General features: G+C 39.2%; 1 protein-coding gene across 1 annotated transcript in view; it reads left to right on the top strand.

The window, feature by feature from the left end:
• The window catches only part of sntg2 (syntrophin, gamma 2), a 103,841-nt gene extending 87,329 nt beyond the window's left edge, over positions 1-16,512 (top strand). The window contains exons 15-17 of the mRNA XM_004559341.3: positions 11,391-11,483; positions 11,874-11,984; positions 12,955-16,512. Coding sequence (XP_004559398.2) covers positions 11,391-11,483; positions 11,874-11,984; positions 12,955-13,083 — 333 coding nt within the window. The 3' untranslated portion in view covers positions 13,084-16,512. The remainder of the gene's footprint in view (positions 1-11,390; positions 11,484-11,873; positions 11,985-12,954) is intronic.
• The last annotated feature ends 2,071 nt before the right edge of the window (positions 16,513-18,583 follow it).

Here is an 18,583-nt window from a genome sequence, read left to right as displayed (position 1 = left end):
TCGGGGTTTCCTTGTTGATGATGGACAGCAAACCATTTGGTAGTAGTTTTGGTGCTGAGAGCAAGTCCTGCTGGAAAAGGAAATCAGCATCTCTTTAAAGATTGTTAGCAGATGGGAGCACGAGGTGGTCTAAAATCTGTTATCACTCTGCTGTGTTGGATTTGATAAAACACCAGGAGAGGACGTGGCACACTGGGTAAATTTTACCCTGGACTTCAAACACCTTGGATTCTGAGCCTCTCCCCTGTTTATCCGGTCCATCCGGCAAAATTTTCCCTGAAAAGGTGAAACTTTGGACCACTGAGTTCCTTTCCTCCTTAGCCCAGGTAAGACACCAATGAGGTCTGTGATTCAGGAGTGGTGAAGTTAGTAACAGTGTAGCACCTTTCCCGAAGGCATCTGTGTTATGATGGCTCCTGATTTACGGACACCTGTATCAGTTGTAAAACTCTTCCTTGTTCTTGAACTTTTCTCAACAATCCTCTTAAGGCTGCAGTCATCCTTTTGTTGTTTTTTTTTTTTTTTAAAACCACACTTCTCTCTTCCATTAATATGCTTCGATACAGCGCTCTGAGCAAGCCAGCCTTTTCAGCAATGACCTTCTGTGGCTTACTCTCCTTGTGAAGGATGTCGATTGTCATCTGGACAACTGTCAAGTCAGCAAGCTTACCCAAGATTGTGGTTTCATGTATTGAACAAGAAGCACTCAGAGCACAAACCCTCAGCCAAGGCAGGTCAGTCTCTGGGCAGTATTTGCTTTTTAAGATTATAATGTTGTATTTTATATTCATTGTCCTTCTTTTGTTCTTTTTAAACACAGAAGTTTGTAGCGCAGTAAAAAGTGTAAGGTGACATTCAGTTCTTTCTCTTTTATTTTTTTGGACGCACTTTTGTGCTGTTGAGTGTAATCCATTATTTTTAGCACATCTTTAAATAGACTTTATGTCAAAGAAGCCAGTGGTGTACTTGTATTTTGTTAAAATGGGTGGCCAAGGAGTTGAGTGTAGCAGCTGCTTGAAAACAGAAATTCCTCTCATCAGTGAGATCTTAAGGGACATGGGCACAGTTTGATACACTGTGTCGCATTGTTGGTCCAAAGATAACGAGTTTGATGGCTCTGAGTGGATTTTTAAATAATAAGAGTGCAGATTTTGGCACTCAGTGTGATAATTTGTTTTTATTATTACAAACAGAAACAATCAGTTTTGTTTCATCATTTATTTAACAAAACAAGTTTTTATTATGCATATTTTTTCTTCAGAATAAAAAGGTCTCCTGAGGGTTGTAACAATCCCATTATGTAAGTATTGTGTAATCCATTTGCTTAGATACTGAATGTGAATGAGTGTTGAATGGGCAGGATCTAAACTACGTCTTTGATGGTTGTCAGAGGCAAAGGTAATTTCAGATTTCTTAAGACTTTGTTTCCTCGTATTTTCATAATGACTGATTTCCCTGCTTCTCTAGGTGAAAACGTCATGGGTTTAATTAAAATAAACCCTCTCGCTGCGTTAACCATATGTTAGCAAAATGAAAAGGGAACCCTGAGTTCTCAGAATGACCAGTCCCACCCCTACAATTTGCCATGAAAATATAGCTAGCTCACACTTTAAGTGCCTTTGTAGTGAAGCTAAGTTTTCTCTGTGGACCAACATATTTTGCAGCGAGACAGGACTCTATACTTTTCACAAAGCCTTGAGGAGTTGAGGGAACTCTTCCCTTTAATTTATTTCAAGTCAAAAGGCTTTAACTTGGAACAGTGTAAAGAAATATACATTTTGGGTCAATAAGTTTTTGCCTTGCATTTCTACCTAGCTGAAATAACCTGAAATTTGACCCTAACAATGTTGATTCACAGCATAATGGACCGATGGCATTAACCACAGCAGCTTTGCAGGCTTATATGCTACTCTTTGTTCAGTGTCACCTCACACAAACCATACGCTCTGGGGTGTTACTTCTGAAACCGGTATTAGCTGGATAAACCACAAAGATGAGATTCATTTTTTTATCTATACAAGCATTTCGAAATGGGTTAGTTCAGTTTTACAACAGAATACTTTGAACAATATGAACAAAATTGGTGGTTTGGCAAATCTGTGAGCTCTGAGCTGCACATCATGTTGCACCCCTAAGCCTTTCAGAAGGCTGCATCTGGACCGGTCTTCAAAACACTGGATCAGACGCTTCCAAGTAGAAAAACCCAGTTCAATGCTCATGGCAGCCACCATAAATGTGCTATCAGTCACAAAGAAGGGAATAAATGTATGGCATCAGGCCTTCAGCATGTATGCTGGGGGGGTGGGGGCATAAAATCAACTGCTCCAACCCAACAATGTTTGTATTTAACACTTTTTTGCACTTTCCATGTTCACATGTGCACGATTGGAGAGAGCGCTGAGTTAAAGCACTCTTGTGACCCCAAACACGCTGCCATTGTAACAGGGAGAATCACTGAACAAAATATTTAATTCATGCGTTTGACTTTGCTGCTACAGTTAGAAGATCAGAGCACACGGAGCTCATGCGAGGCTCTGTGGGCGCTGCACTATCCAAACAGGCCAGACTGTAATGTCTTCAGGCACTGTGCATCGCACAAAAAATAAAAAGCCAACAATCGAACCGTGGGAGATACAGACTGGCTCAGTTAGAGGCGGTTCACTGTGCTTTATAGAATATCGCGCTTAAAATCAACTTTAAAAGATATTGTATTACGATAAAATAATATCGCACTCTGTGCTGTTTTAAAACAGGCATGTGTTGTTAAAATTTGTTAAAAATAAAATCAATGCAACTATTTATAAATATGTTTCTGATAAAAAAAAAAAAAAAACCCTTACAGTTGTTAGAATTATAGCTTTGCAGCAGTAGCTCATCCCTGGAGGCCAGTGTAAATCTTGCATTTCTCAGGCCACCTTGAGTCAACCTTTCTACAAACATAAAGGTCAGAGACGTTATAGAGGTTTAAGTAGAGGGAGATAAGAGATAACAAAACTTATCTTATCTCTTATGGTTTAAACAGCACATTTATTGGCCCCATGTGTACCTAAAGTGTTGATCTAGTGTTACGTTTAAGACTTTTCTGCCTACACCACTTTGTGAAAGCGAGCTATGGAAACTATCAGAGTTTAGGATTATTTCTGTGGCACTCTGGACTTGCAAAACAAAATTCTTTGGAAGCTTGGTTACTGCTTTGCGTCTGTGGTTAGTCGGTTATTTGACATGACTGTGCTGCAAAGCTATTCAACGATGAAGGTAACAGTTTGATTGGCTGTTTACTGTTAAATTGAACCAGAGGACTGTTGAAAATACCATTTCAGAGGATGAGTCCTCAATGTCGATGTTATTTGTTGTGTACTGCTCATGTAGAACAAACCATTAGCTCCAAATTTAAGACCTGTTTTACAGGGTTTCTGTGCTGTGTTATCTGGAAATATTGTCTAATCTTGCGCATTAATCTCGAACAGATTCTATCTATATCCACGAAGACTGGCAGCAGCAAAAGAAATTAAAGAATGATTTAGCCTGCTGATTTCATCTTTACATACAAATATTTCTCATAAAAATAGAACTTTGTGCTGTGTAACCTTGTGTTATGTTCAGTTCTCAAACCTGGAGAAAGGCATCAGGCCAACTCTGGCTCAGAAACGGGCACTGCAATGTTGAGAAAAAGATAATAGTCAGCCAGAGACAGTTTTCAACCAACTCATGCAGATGTTATCTTTGCATTTTAAAAGCTTAAAAAAAATCTACTTGTGAAAAGTATGTAATTACTGTCAAGAAATGTGAAGCTTGCGCTGTCTGCTTCTGTCTGAAATCAAGGATCCATTGTTTCAGAAGTAACTTGGACATAGAAATTGTAACTAAATAAGGAAGACGGCACTCACCAGGCAATTATTTGCATTGAAATAACGCATGCAGAGAACAGTGAATATTATATGCAGTAATCCAGAAGGGTCAATTACTGATCATTCATTCATGCATGTTAAAGATCCTGCTGTATGCAGCTGATAGTTGCCAAGTTTCAATAACATAATGGTCTAGTATATCATTATTATTATAAATAAGAATGTTAATGGCAGATGATTTGTGGGTGAAATGTGTCCTATTGAGTAGAGCCATACAAAGATTAAATTGTTAACTTGGCGGCGGGTGCTTAAGATGCAGGGCATTAATTTGATTGTCCAGGTTTCGTGTCCTCTATGCAGCCTGTGCTACATGATCGATGTGACCAGTACAGTAGGCTGACAAAGGGGTACACAAGCAAAGGGAAGACAGTCAGAAAGTTCTGTGAATGTTAATGTATTTTCTTGCATTCAACATCAAAAGGCATGGACACATTCGTACATTAACTGGCCGTGTTTTTCCAGCACAGAAGCAAACCCAAACTGCAGGACGGATGAAGAATAGACCTGATTTCATTCTCTCTTCTTTGCTTTAACAATATCCCATTCCTCTGCTGTGCCAGACATTAGCTTCAAAGGGGAGCGATAATATGCAGGGGTGTTTGATGCTGCAGTCACACAGTCAGCTCTTTGCCAGCTAATGATTGGCTGAATCCGCTCTTGATGTAACATCAGTGTCAATTGTCAAATTGTGAGTGACATTCAGGACAGCCTGAAATCCAGGCTAAACAACTAGACTGACACACATCTCTAACAATGCAATCTGATGTCAAACCGCTGATTGATGCCCAACATTTCTGCATGTATTTGAATGGCATTATGAATACAGGTAATCTCTCTTTGGCTGTTTGGACAGGGCATTGAAACACTTTATATACTCAATGCTTCTGACCAAGCTGAGGCTGCATGGGCAGTTTCCCTCCCTATTAGTATGAAACCAAACATAAATATGGTAATGTAGCATTTTTTCAGTCTTTAATGATGCAATTGTGGGACACTGTCCTTTGGGAAGCCAATGAAAGTGATGAAGGGTTTCAATTTGCCTGTGAATCTCTGTTCTCCAGCCAATTAGGCGAGCCTCCTGTGGTTTCTGAGGAGCACTCAGCAGAATCCAACGTATACTAACCTTCAAACTGACTGGATCAGGGCATTACATAAACACTGCTGATGGGTATGAGTACAGGGTATAACAGACAAAGCTGCCCAGCGTGTGTCCTCTAACACATTTTTAATCTTTTGGTTATTTGGAGGTGATGAAACCCATCATGGCACCAATGGGGGTCTTTTAACTCAGGATTAGCAGTAAAGTTGTCATATTTCGGGCGATTGTGGCTCAAGTTGGGAGTTCGCCTTGTAATCGGAAGGTTGCCGGTTCGAGCCCCGGCTTGCACAGTCTCGGTCGTTGTGTCCTTCGGCAAGACACTTCACCCGTTGCCTACTGGTGGTGGTCAGAGGGCCCGCTGGCGCCAGTGTCCGGCAGCCTCGCCTCTGTCAGTGCGCCCCAGGGTGGCTGTGGCTACAATGTAGCTTTCCATCACCAGTGTGTGAATGGGTGGATGACTGGATATGTAAAGCACTTTGGGATCCTTAGGGACTAGTAAAGCGCTATATAAATACAGGCCATTTACCATTTACTATTTCACTTGTGCTGTATGCTATAAGCTGAAATATCACCAAGCATGTTAGAGTCATGGGTTATGCAGAACCTGTCTTGCTTTGGCCTGTCCACAAATACATGACTTTTTGGTAAATATGGTGTTGAACAGGGTTTTTCAAAGGTTTTCTTTGGACATTGGCTGTTTGTTCCCTCATTTTCAGTCCACCTCTTGTACTTGACCATTTTTTGAGAAAAGTTTGTTTGTTTGTTTACTTGCCTGAGCTACTGAACCTCAAGCATAAAAAAGCAAAAACACAGTATTTTTCTCATTTCTTTACTTGACTATGCAAAAAAATGCCAACGATAACAGTTTGACAGGCACAAAATAGTAATTTTGCACCATCAGTGTTACTCCTAAAGCTCTATTAGCCGGAAACATGGCATATCTTGACATGATGTGAAGCGTTTCCTTAAAGAATGGCAGAAACTGGAAAAGTGGTCAGGCCTAAAAGAAACAAAACAAAAGAAACCCCAAAACATATGAACGACAGCAGATGAAGTTACGTCCCTAGGAAAAAATAAATAAATGGGAAAAGATAAAGCAAAGACCTGACACAGAATCTGTGAAATGCATCTGACCATTTACTTTTCACTGAAACTCATCAGAAATGCTTTAGTGTCGCTGTCAAGAAGGCTTTCTTAAGGAAAGGGAACAGGAAGAAAAAGGCGATGTATCCCAAATTACACAAGAAGTGGACTGAAAATCAGTGGCAACGGGAGTGATGCATCTAAATTTGAAATTTCGTGATTCAAACATCAGCATGTCTGAGGTCAAGAGAACAATACAACTCATTGTCTAGAAGGGGTAAAAAAAAACAAAACAAACAAACTTAAAGTTAAGTTTCCTTGCAGGTGATGAATATTGCAAACTGTTTCTCCCTGTAGGTGGTGCACTTGTCCTCTTTAAGTGCATTGTCTTTCATATTTTTTGTCTACCTGCTTCAAGAACTTTTCATCTGATCATAATTTCCACAATAATAACGGTAAAATTTTGGGGGACATTTTCTGTTGCCTGATATTAACCGATATCGGCCTGTTGACATAAACGATGTACAGCGGGGAGTGGACGACGTTTCTATATGGTCTCACGGCACTTTTATGTTGGCTGAATATTTAAAACATAAAGAGAGTTTGAAAGCAATAATTAAAAAACCCAGAACGCTGCACTGTATCAGCTGTTCAAATTTTACATTTGGGTAATGACCCAGGATTTGGCATTTCTGAATATTTTTATATTAAGCTATAAAAATAATCAAGTGTTACTTTAGGCACCTGATGTTGATGATAACTGATTTATACATTTTCTTTCTTAAAATCTTGTCAACTTGAGAAACGTGTCACCGAGGATTTTCAAATTAACACTATGTGCAGCTACGACATTCAATACAGTCAAAGTGTTGGTGAATGTTACGAGTTACTTTCCTCAGTGTGGGGTTAAAAAAAAAATGCTGCAGGTCACTGAAAAGTCTTTTTTAATGAGCATGAATTCTTAGAAAAATTTGTATTTTTGTTCTTAAAATATTTTTTGTTTACTTTCTGTTTGCAATTGCAGTGAAGTTTTACATGTTTATCTTCAGTTTGTGTATTTGCATGTTAACATTTGCTAATAAGCATCAAATAAAGCTAAGGCTTAATATCATTGAGTATATAGCCATAACCAATTAGTCATGAAAATCCACCCCGAACAGCCTTTATTGCAAATCCACTCATTGTTTAGATATGTTGTTCTAAAAGCCAACTAACCCAACCCGTTTCCCTTTTAAACAGTGGAAGTCTTTGAGAAGCAATAGGCAGTGACACATCACATAAGCAGCTTGACACCAGCCCATGTGCCTGGCTGTCGTCCAGCACGTGAAGTTCTTCTAGTCACTGATGTGTAGAGGGTGGGGTCAGTTCAGGGTGGATTCCATTTGTTTTGGTTACAATAGAAAACACCTGTCACCACCGCCTTAGCTCGGTAATTTCTTTATTTAACCGCTTCCTGTTAGAAGGCATGCAGCCATTGAATAAACAACTTCGTGTTCAGTTTCATATAATGTTAGAAAAGTTCATCTTGATTTAGTGTAAGTAGCAAATACATTTCATGCTCGTCAGCAAACATGGCAGTTTGTCCTGATGGTGTTCCAAATTCTCACAAGCTCAGACATTTTTAACATATCTGCTTGTGAGAACAGCTTGCGTCAACACAACCTGTTCTCCTCGATCTCTGTGTTGTACATTGTGTGAGGGCAGTACACTGTGACATCTCTGTTAGGTGTGGTCACTTAAGTACACTTACCCTCACAGTGACACAGGGTGTGGTCAGATGTGAGCTAAACGTTGCCTCAGGCTGGAGCTGTTTGTGGTACGTATTTAGCACCTTTTCAGTGGTTAAGAAAGTGCATCTGCGTCCTTCACAGTCTTCGTTACCACCCTTCTTTTTCATCTCCTCGACACCCTTTATGATCAATTATGACAGACACAGCAGATCTTCACACTTGTGAGCGTTCCCTGTGTCCTGTGTTTTCTTTCCCTTCTACACACATGCTCCTACTTCTGTCAGACTTAAGGAGATTTTCTTTAAAAATATTTCATGTTGCCAATTCCCTCAGAAAAATCCTTTCCAATTAGTGAAGTGTAGTCACTGCTCACCGTGTCACAACAGAGTCTTACATTTGGTGACAGAAAGAACTTAGCAGCTGGCCTGCTACTGTGGGTTTCCTTTTTTCTTCATTTCTTCACCCCATTCCTTTCACAGCTGAATTCACGACACCACTAAAGACAGGGCGGTTGAGGTCTGTGAGCACAAAACACTTTCAGTAAAAGGACTGTACAGTCCCTTGCCACATTCTCTGCACACTGCACTGTATAATTAAAAACCACCATGCCCCTGCTGTCTGTGGACATAAAACGAAAATATAGCACAAATACAAAAATCAGAATACACTTCTTGCCATTCCAACTGAGTGGACCGCACAATCGAAAAATGAAGTCGTGAGGCAAGAGAAGCCTTTTGAGGCATAATGCTCCGCAGAGGCTGAAAAGCTTACACATCAGTGCTTTCAAAAGATTTGCGTGAAAAGAATTGGAAAACACATGCTTGTTTGTGTTCCAGCAGGAAAATGAATGTTAAAAATTTATACCTTTTAAAATAGATTTCCCGTGTCATGTGTCTTGACATTATCAGAACGCCGCACAGGATGCTGGGTGTGCCAACAGCTCAAGACCAAAATTAATAAATAAATACATTTCAAAAACAGATTTGCTCTTCTTATCAGATATTGCCAGCCTAACATGTCAGACTTTCACAAGAGCTCTACACATGGGAAATGCCTATGATGTATGACTGATGAAATATATAACCGTTTTATACTCACAATGAGTCCATCATACAATTAGAACATGCTGTTTGTATGAGGATCCAAATAACAGCAATGTTTCATTGGCGTACATCTGCTTGTTTTAACATTGTGAGTTTGAAAAAAGTCGATTAAATTACACTAAATGTATTTTTTCTCATACCCACATAATTCAAGGATCAAGAAAACCTTGCTTATAGTTCACTTTACTGCTGTAGACTTCACCTTACAGTATATACATTCAACGGCATAAATGTTTGTTAGGCATAACTGTTCAAATGCTTGTTACACAAATGAGCCAATCCATTGGCAGCAACTTGGTGTGTTTCTTTCAGAAACAGCTCATTTTCTGGGACTTTTCCCTACACAGCCATTCCTGTGTTTACAGAGAATGGTCCAAACAAACAAAAAGAGAAAAAAAGTCCCCCAAAAAGGAAATATCCAACAACCACTTGCTGCAACCCAGCCATGGTATGCAGAAGACCATCTAGGAATGAATAACACATCAAACTTTGAAGCAGATTGGCTGCAGCAGCAGAGGATCACACAAGGTGCCACTGCTGTTAGCTAAGAACAGGAAACCGAAGCTTCGATTCACACTGGCTCACCACAATTAGACAATAGAAGACTAGAAAAAGTAGTATAGTTAGTCAGTCATATAACTATAATCATATAGTTAGGGCTGGATCAGGTGTCCCTGAATCCTCCCTAATGTTGGGCATACACTGTGCAATTTTTGGATAATTTTTAGCCGATTTTTGAGTCGTGAGCCGTTTTGGTGATCGGCCCGAGTTTCGCCTTCATCGTGTATCGTGCATGGTGTAGTATACGTGGGGTAACGAGAAGCGATTAACACCTCACGACCAGCTCCCGATCATCAATCTTGGTCGTAAGAAAATCAAACCTGTTTGAAATCCTGTCGGCCGTCTTGAGGGTGTCACCGCAGCCTCTCACTCTGCGCACACGCAAACACAGAAATGAAAGTGAAGAGACGGAGCAGCACGGCAGTGCAGCATGTGATCTGGACACAAGTGATGGAGGCACAACTTTGGCAAGCTCATCTGAGCCTTTTCGATGTGGCCTCACAAAATTATCACGACCACAACAACCGTGAAAATAATTGGATGGACATTGCTACTCAATCACAGCTGCCTGATCAATGTTTTTCATTAGCAATTTTGCAAAGTTGATGGTGGTGGTGTGTGCGCGTCTGTGTGAGTGAAAGACAGAGGGAGAGCGAGCGACAGATTTTCTGTGTCCATAACATGAAGGTTACATGCACAGTGTGAGCACTCAGGTCGCATCAGAGCATCGGGCCGTATAGTGTGAGACCCTGCATCATGACCTACAAACGTCTAACCCCTGCGAGTCAATCGTGCAGTTTGAGTTTTGCGGAATGGAAAAAAACCCAAATTGCACAGTGTTTGCCCATCTTTAGTTATGATGCAATAGTTGTAGCCTTTTTGGGGATTCCCATGATGCATTGTGTATTTCTGCTTTAGTCACCTTTCTCACTCACTATGTGTTAATAGACCTCTCTGCATTGAATCATGCTTGTTATAAATCTCTGGCTCTCTTACACAGCATGTCTTTATCCTAGCCGCCCTTCCCTGAGCCTGGTTCTGCTGGAGGTTTCTTCCTGTTAAAAGGGAGTTTTTCCTTCCCACTGTTGCCAAAGTGCTTGCTCATAGGGCGTCATATGATTGCTGGGTTTTTCTCTGTCTGTATTATAGGGGTCTACCATATAAAGTGCCATGAGGCGACTGTTGTTGCGATTTGGCGCTGTAGAAGAAAAATGTTGAATGTTCCGATGAGTCTCGATTTCTGTTGCGGCAGGGTCAGAATTTGGATGCGGCCCATATCACAGGCACCAGATCTCAATCCAGTTGCACACATTGAGGTGTGGTGGAGCAGATTTGCTTCATGGAACATAAAAGTAAAAATTGTACTGACGTGATTGCTGTTGTCAGCTGACATCGAGAAAATAAAATTAAACTGAATCCATACTCTGAACTTTTATCAAATACTCTAACATTCTTGTACACATTTCTTACAGTGGACATTTTGGCATGTGACACTTGGGTGTAGTGAATGTCAGTGAATGCAACATTAACCTTGAACATGATCATTCTGGCACAGCTAAATGGAACACAGCCATTGCTAATTGGATTAGTTACACCTGTGCTTTTCAAAGCATAACAAATCAAAACAGCTGCTGGAAAGTAAAGCATACTTTGTGTTGTCATAAAAACAGTATAATGGAGGGTTTACACAGATGTATGGTGAATGCTAAGCAGGTTATTTATTTATCTATACTACAAATGTATTCAGGGTACTGCTGTGAATGCATGCAAGACTACCATTCCTCTCTGGGTTTGATGCAAGGCTGTGGATGCTAATGCAGAGCGGTACTAAGTACCTTTGTACAGCAATGTAATGCACAAAATGTGTCAGCCAGTTTGTTAATGGATGTCAATTCTCTCTCACCAGTCCAAAAGCTACATGTGCAGCAGCCAGGGGAATGTGCTGTGCTTCACCATAGATTTTGCATCAGGCTTCACCTGCTCTGAAAGCACTTCAAAGGTGACATTTTACCGAGTTCACAATTCTTGTTGGCATACTGCTTCAACTGTTCTTAGTTTTGAGATGACAGTTCAAAATCTCCTTACTGATGTTTGCTTAGGCTCTAATTGTAGCTATTTGAGGGGAAAAAAATGCTAAATTTAACATTTTGCACAAATTAATTTCTTCCATTAAGACCTTTATTTCTTCAAGAATAGTATGCTCTTATTAAAATGACAGTTTGAGTTTAATTTAGCAGCTCTGCACTGGTTAAAATCCATCATAAAATAACTTTAAAGATGGTCCGCTGTGTTTCCTCAACTGCACATTAAAATGACATTTCCTGATCATGCAGCCTGTTGTGCTCATTATTGAAACCCCTCTGCTGTGTTTTTTATCCTTCCCTTGTAGACAATACTGTGGCGATACAAGTTCTCTCAACTTAAAGGCTCCTCTGACGACGGGAAAACCAGGGTAAAGCTCCTTTTTAAGAATCCCGAAAGCAAGCAGATAGAAATGAAGGTAATAAAACATTTCTTGCCCCAATTTAATAAAGTTAAATGTACTTGTTTAATTCTAGTTGGATTCTTTTACACTAGTTGTGACTCGAAGTGCGGGATTTCTAATTAGTCTCTGCCTCTGTAGCACCGTGCATAAATCAAATAGTCAAGATGTGATTAAACTGCAGACTTTTAGCTTTAAGTGGTTTAACTCAAATATTTTATTAACTGTTTAGGAGTTACGGCCATTTTTATACATGTGAAACTCTGAAAATGGGAGCCTAAGTAATTGGACAGACTTGTAAGGACTCAAGGATCCTTCTTCAATAAACTCTCTGAAGCCAGTGTCAGAAGTCTAGAACCCGTGAGCACAAACTGCTGTGTTTCCTGCAGCCACTTTTCGTCCGTCTAAAGGTTTTTTTTTTCAGAACCTTGCAGGTTCTTTTAGATGTTTTCTGACAAACTGTAATCTGGCCTTCTTGGTCTTGATTGTAGCCGGTGGTTTACACCTCTGTATTTACCTGAAAGTGTCTCTTGATTGCAGACTTTGACAAGAGTGAGAGCGCTCTTGTCATTCAGGTATTTCAGTGTTGCCAGTTGATTCCTTCGTTTTAACAGTGAACCAGATTGTTGATTTTTTTTTTAAATGCATTATTGCCTTACATTTGTTAGACCTAAGCTGAATGACTGAACTTTAATCACATCAATCCACTCTAGTGAATTACCAGAAAAAAAAGTCATTGTCTAAATATGACCTGGCTGCATATAAATCATGCTGGAAGAAGCTAGTTACCCTGACATACACTGTTATCATTCTCTTGTGCAACTCCTAGTATTGTGACAGATGTGGAGAGTGCAGATAGCATCAGCCACAACTGCCAAATTAATTAATAAACCACAATTACCTGTTAACTTTTTTAAATACTGTGATTTGGATTGTGAACATAACGGACTAATCAGTGCGTCTCTTGTCCTTGACGTGTGCTTTTCAGGAGCTGGAGTTTGCTAATCTGACAGCCGTCCTCCACTGTATACATTCTTTTATCGCTGCCAAAGTGGCCTCCATGGACCCTCTCTTTATGTGCAGTCAAAGCTTCCTTGGAAATTACACGAACAGTTAAGAAGACACGTCCTCATCGTGATGTGCACCTGAGGCAAATCAGCAGTATTTTATGCACAGAGCCCATTGATATGTATATCTTGTTCTTGCTATTTTTGTATGGACTTCTGAAAAAGACATCTTTGTAAAAGACTCTTGAGGTGGGTAATGTCAGATCTACTGAAGGAAAGATGAGGTTTCACTTTTAGACAACTAGAGATATCCAGTGGGAAAAGATATACAGTTCTTCCATTCTTCTGTTTGCCCCCCCCCCCATTTTATAATTATTCAGAGTGAAACTTAACACCTATGATAAAAAAATAAAAAAATGTAGCTGCCGCTGTGTTTAACAGAAAACCTAAAAATGAATTAAAAATAAAAGAAATTTCAGCTGGGTAAATGAAGCGGATATCGTCACAGGGGGATACAGGATTAAAACAGGCCTTTGACAGGGATATTTCCAACAATGATGAGAAAGCGTATTCTTTTTTTCTTGTTTTTTTTTTTTTTAAAATCCCCCCAAACTTCCTGTGGTTTACCTAGTAATGTCATGTCTGAAAAGGTACCGCAAGCACCTTACAATAAAAAGCAAAAATAATAGCCTCCAAATAACCACCGAGTTGACTCGACAGCACTCTGATACGGGCCCAGACTAAAATTAAAGAAACTTCCCAAAGGCAGCGCTGGTGCCAGGCTTCAGTACTTCACTGGTTTGGAATAAATTGCAAGTTGTTTGTGTTACTGTTTCCATCTTTTGTATCAAATAAAAAGGCAAACGTCCAGAGTGTTGCATTTCTCTGGCAAACAACATTTTAAGCTTCACAGTATTGTTAGAGTCCTTTTTTTTTTTTTTTTTAATTCTTTTTCTGAATCTCATCCTGATATGGTGAAAATACTGTGCATCTTCAACTTTCTGTAATGGTTTTAGTGTTAAATAACATGTTTGCTGTAGTTTCAATAAATCGCTTGCAGAGTTTAACATGCCTCGGATGACAAAGTTGAAGCTCCCTGTGGGTCTACATGTGTCTACTTTCACACTTTAGAATCTGCTAGCCCAGCTGCTGATTTCTGTCTTAATACTGCATTTGTGCGCCAAAAATACTTTTTCTGTCTTTTCCAAAAACAAAAAGAAAACGCTGCACAGGTAGCTGCGTTTTATTGGAAGAGCCTGTTCCACTACTTGTTTTCAACTGAACTGGGCTGCAGCACAGTCTCATTAAACTGAGTAGTTTAATTCTGTGAGTTAGTAACTTGGGTCTTTTCACCAAGAGGTCACTGATCAGAGAATACCAACAAGTACAAGGTCAACAGACAGCTGTTTACAAACTGTTCCTTTAGCCTGTGTCTCCTGGTCCTTGAACTTTAACTCGGTACAGTTGTCTTTGCTACCCACAATAAACCAGGGAATAGTAACCCAGACGTTTTTGTTTTGTTGGTTTTTCTTTCTTTTCTTGTTTATGTGAAGTTATCTGGAGTTCTCCAGCCAGCATATTAATTCATTAACGGGTTAATTGAATGATTTTTGTCATCTATGGGGCAGAGTTAATTATTCCCATTGTCCTTTTTGCTGTTCTGCTTCCACTGCTCAAACTGTCACACCACATCTCCAACTCCATACACATTGGTCGAAAGGTCACAAGCAGTTTGAACCCAACAGGATATGTTACTTGTGTGCCGTTGAAGAGAAAAGCTTGCACTGGCTTCTCACAGGTGAGTGATGACAGCACATGTACTTTTTTTCCCTTTCTTTGAAAAGAAAGAAAGAAAAAAAAGAACAGGTGGGGCCTGTCCTGGAGGCAATGCTGCGAGAGACTAAACCTTTCTATGTAGGTGTTCTTAGTCTAAAGTGGTTGAATTGAAGGCAGTTGGGCTTCTTTTAGTCTCTTTAAGGTTTTTCATCTCTTTTCCAAAAGGCCTTCAGTTTTCCACAGTGGTAGTCAGGACATGTCAGGTCATGTTTTTGTGCTGCTGCCCCACCCTTCCTTTTATGATAGTAAATAAACTGATTGTTGTTAGTGACTTTTGTGTTTTCATTGTGCATCATAACGACAAGGCTATGGGTGTGCTCTTGGGCATTTAGTTCCACAGTTCGCTTATTCTTAATTAACTGCAGGTGTGGCAAATATTTAATACATGTGGGCAGGATAATAATCATTTTTCTGTCATTTTCCTGGTACATCATCCTTGCCTCAATATTAACAACAGCCAGCAGCTACATTATAAAAACTAGCTTTCTGCTGCTGGAACGCAACTAGATATTCTTCTTTGTTGGAATTCCAAATATTGTGTCGTGTATGTATGACGTCTGTGTATTCCAGTTCAGTTGCAAGTGGATCATTATTTCATTTAACACTGCAGTGTTCAGTTTGATCATCAACGCAACGATCAACTTGAAATGCTGCATTCCTACGTAGGTTGTAGCAGCGGTCGCAGTGTGAGGACTTTCCCCAAATTTAATTAATAACCAATACAAAAGCCAACTTCCGAGATCTCCTACTACTGTGCTAGCACAGCAATGTAAAGACACGACAGGAAAGAAAATAAAATAGGTGGACAGATGCCTGTATGCAGGTTAAAGTGATTGTAACAAGGATAAAACACAATGTTGGAATGCCACATTACAGCTAGTTCTAGTGAAGTATTCCCATTTTTTAACGTGACACCCATTATGACACCTGTGTTGCAATATTTCATTCTAGCTAGCAAGACCTATAACAGCACAGGTTGTTCATGTAAATTTTTAAACAGATAGCCTCCAGGTAAGAAAATTCACAGTCAGTAAAACATCAAGCAGCAGAAAAAATTACAGTACATCCACAAAGTAAATTCCTTCTGTCAAAACCAGTTTTGTCCTTGAGAATTTCTGCAGTAACTCTGCACTTCCCACTGAGCATGTGCAGAGTAAGTAACAGTTAAACCCTTATATTCCAAGGCACAGAAGTGAGTGTTTAGGTTTGGGCCTCACAGTGTATGTCACACACTCATGTAATGATTCATACTTTTGGCCTGAGCTGGATTGACACAGATTGTTAGTTGATATTTTTTCCTGCGTTTTTAGATTATGGCAGTGATACCGGTGGTTGCGCTATACATTTTAAACCTGGTATCATATATTGTTTGATAAAATATTCAAAAGGACCCTATAATAAGAACTTTTAAAGGAGCAAATATTTATTATTTTTACTAACATACTACTAGATAATTACTAGAAAAAAAATCCAAGGTCCACACAGCAATCGATTAGATATTAACATCAAACTGTTTTATACTGAATAAAATAAATAAATAATATTCGGTTTTACGAAGATGACACGAGAGATTTTCTATTATTATACAGAACTGAATGAAAAATGTACTTTCACTGGCCGTCTGTAACCTGTGGCTTGGGTAGGCTGCATACTGATGTATGCTGCTTCAGTTTTGACTCTCACCCTCTGTAAGTGTTTTATGTATATATGCAACTTACAGGTAAAAATAAACAAAAGGACTGAGTTTGTGCTTACTGCTGGACTTTTATTCTAAAAAGATGTGAAAGTGGAAACTGCAGAAAGCAACAGCGGTTAGAGATGGACTGTCAGTAAAATGGAATAAAAGATATTAAATGGGATATTTGCATGATAATACATCAGGCTATGGTGGAAGGAATGCACACGCTTCATCCTCTACAAGCTCTGATTTATTTAGTGAAAAGTTTGGGCTTAAACAGCTTGAAAGATAAAAGCAGCCACCGTGTTTAAAAAAAAAAAAAAAAAAAAAAAAAAAAAAGAAGAGGTGAGATGATCTCCAGCTCACTGCTGAAGTCACTAAACACACAAACGGCATCACGGAGTTACATCAGCAACATGTCAAGCATGAATTTCTAGCACTGAGCTCAACTTTCAATGGGCCGTGACTCTCACAGTTGGCTCCACTTGCAGCATTGGAAACCGTGTGCTAACTGGAGTATTTGTGATGGAAAATTTTCTGGGAAATTTTGGAACTGCTGTCGTGACCTTTCTGTGTCACTGTTCCCTGCAGACGGAATATAAAACTGAAAATATACTCAGCAGGACGGAAGGAAAAAAGGAAGCAGGGCCGTATATCTGCCAAAAATGACTGCAGCTATTATTGTGTACTTTTTATTACAACAATAATGTTTCAGAAGAAAAAAAATAAATAAAAAGGTACTGACAAGCCCTCACATGTACGTAGATGACCTTAATATTGCGTTTCTGGAAGTCTGCTAGGTTGAATGTTGTTTAAGCAGCCAACACATTCAGCACAACAGCTTTGCATGGTATTTTAAAATATGGATTAAATGAATAGCATCATTGTAAAAATGTTTATGATATTAACAGCACGGATCTCTACTAAACTGCTAATTTTGGAAATTGAAACTCATTTTAGAGATCTTATTTAAATAAGTGGTTGTTATTGGGGTTCATATAGCCGAGTTTCACTTGCTTTTCTGTTTAAAGGTGCCCTGTGGAGCTGGCTTCATGAAAAAAGAGATGTGGATACATCCATTTATAATGGTTTAAACTATTTATCTTATATCTATATCCTCTTTCATGTTTAATTGGTGAGTTTATTAGTATATTAGGTTAGTAAATTAGTATAAGAAATAAATGATACAGAGTGCTCTACATTTTTAAAGTAAGTTGCAAACAGTTATTGGGCATTTTATCCATTGACTAATATAATCATATCTTTCTGCAAAAAGTGTAGTCACCCTCCAAAGTTTTTTAATTCAAAAATGTGCACTTCTTCATTTTTCACACCAAGAATGTAGAGACTGCCTCTGTGCACCACCACAATTGATTTTAAATCAAACAAAGATGTGGTTGAATTTTATTAATAAAAATTGAAAGAGGCTAAAGAGAAATCAGAAATTTGACTGACAAGGGGTTTCATGACAAGGCCTGTCACCCATTTCATGCCAAATAAAGTAGACTCTGTATCTGAAGTTGACTCGAGGTGTTGGATTTGCATTTGTACTTTTCCATTTAATTTTGAATATGAAGTCCAAAAAGAGGTCAGTACAAGGAAAGGAGGCTATCATTATCCCGAATAAAACAAAATAACCAGAGAGGGAGAGCAAAATCTTTATTAGTGGCCAAATCAAAAATCTTGTCTTCAAGAAAGAACGCAGTAAAAGGCCTGAAACATCACGGAAGTTAAGAAACAACTTCACAACATCTGGCCAAGCCAAGAAAAGAACACTCTCGGATATTATTGACAAGGTTTACAATGAAGAGATGCCTTCAAGAATGGAAATATAGAGAGTTTATAACAAGGTGCAAACCATTGCTTCCACTCAAGAACAGGAAGGCCAGAAAGATTTGTCATTAAACCTCTAAAAGAGTCTGCACAGTCCTGGAAAAATGCTGTAGACAAATAAAACCGCGGTTATCTTGTAGCAGAATGATGGGAGAGCAAGGAGCAAACCTGATTATGATCCACAGCATACCACCACATTATCTCTCAAACACAGTGTAGATACCGTTATGGCATGTGTATGCATGGCTATCAGTGGAAGCTGG

This window comes from Maylandia zebra, linkage group LG19, assembly GCF_041146795.1.
Source record: "Maylandia zebra isolate NMK-2024a linkage group LG19, Mzebra_GT3a, whole genome shotgun sequence".
NCBI classification, from domain to species: domain Eukaryota; kingdom Metazoa; phylum Chordata; class Actinopteri; order Cichliformes; family Cichlidae; genus Maylandia; species Maylandia zebra.
Note: the sequence above shows the minus strand (reverse complement) of the source record. Positions and strands in the feature narration are given on the sequence as shown.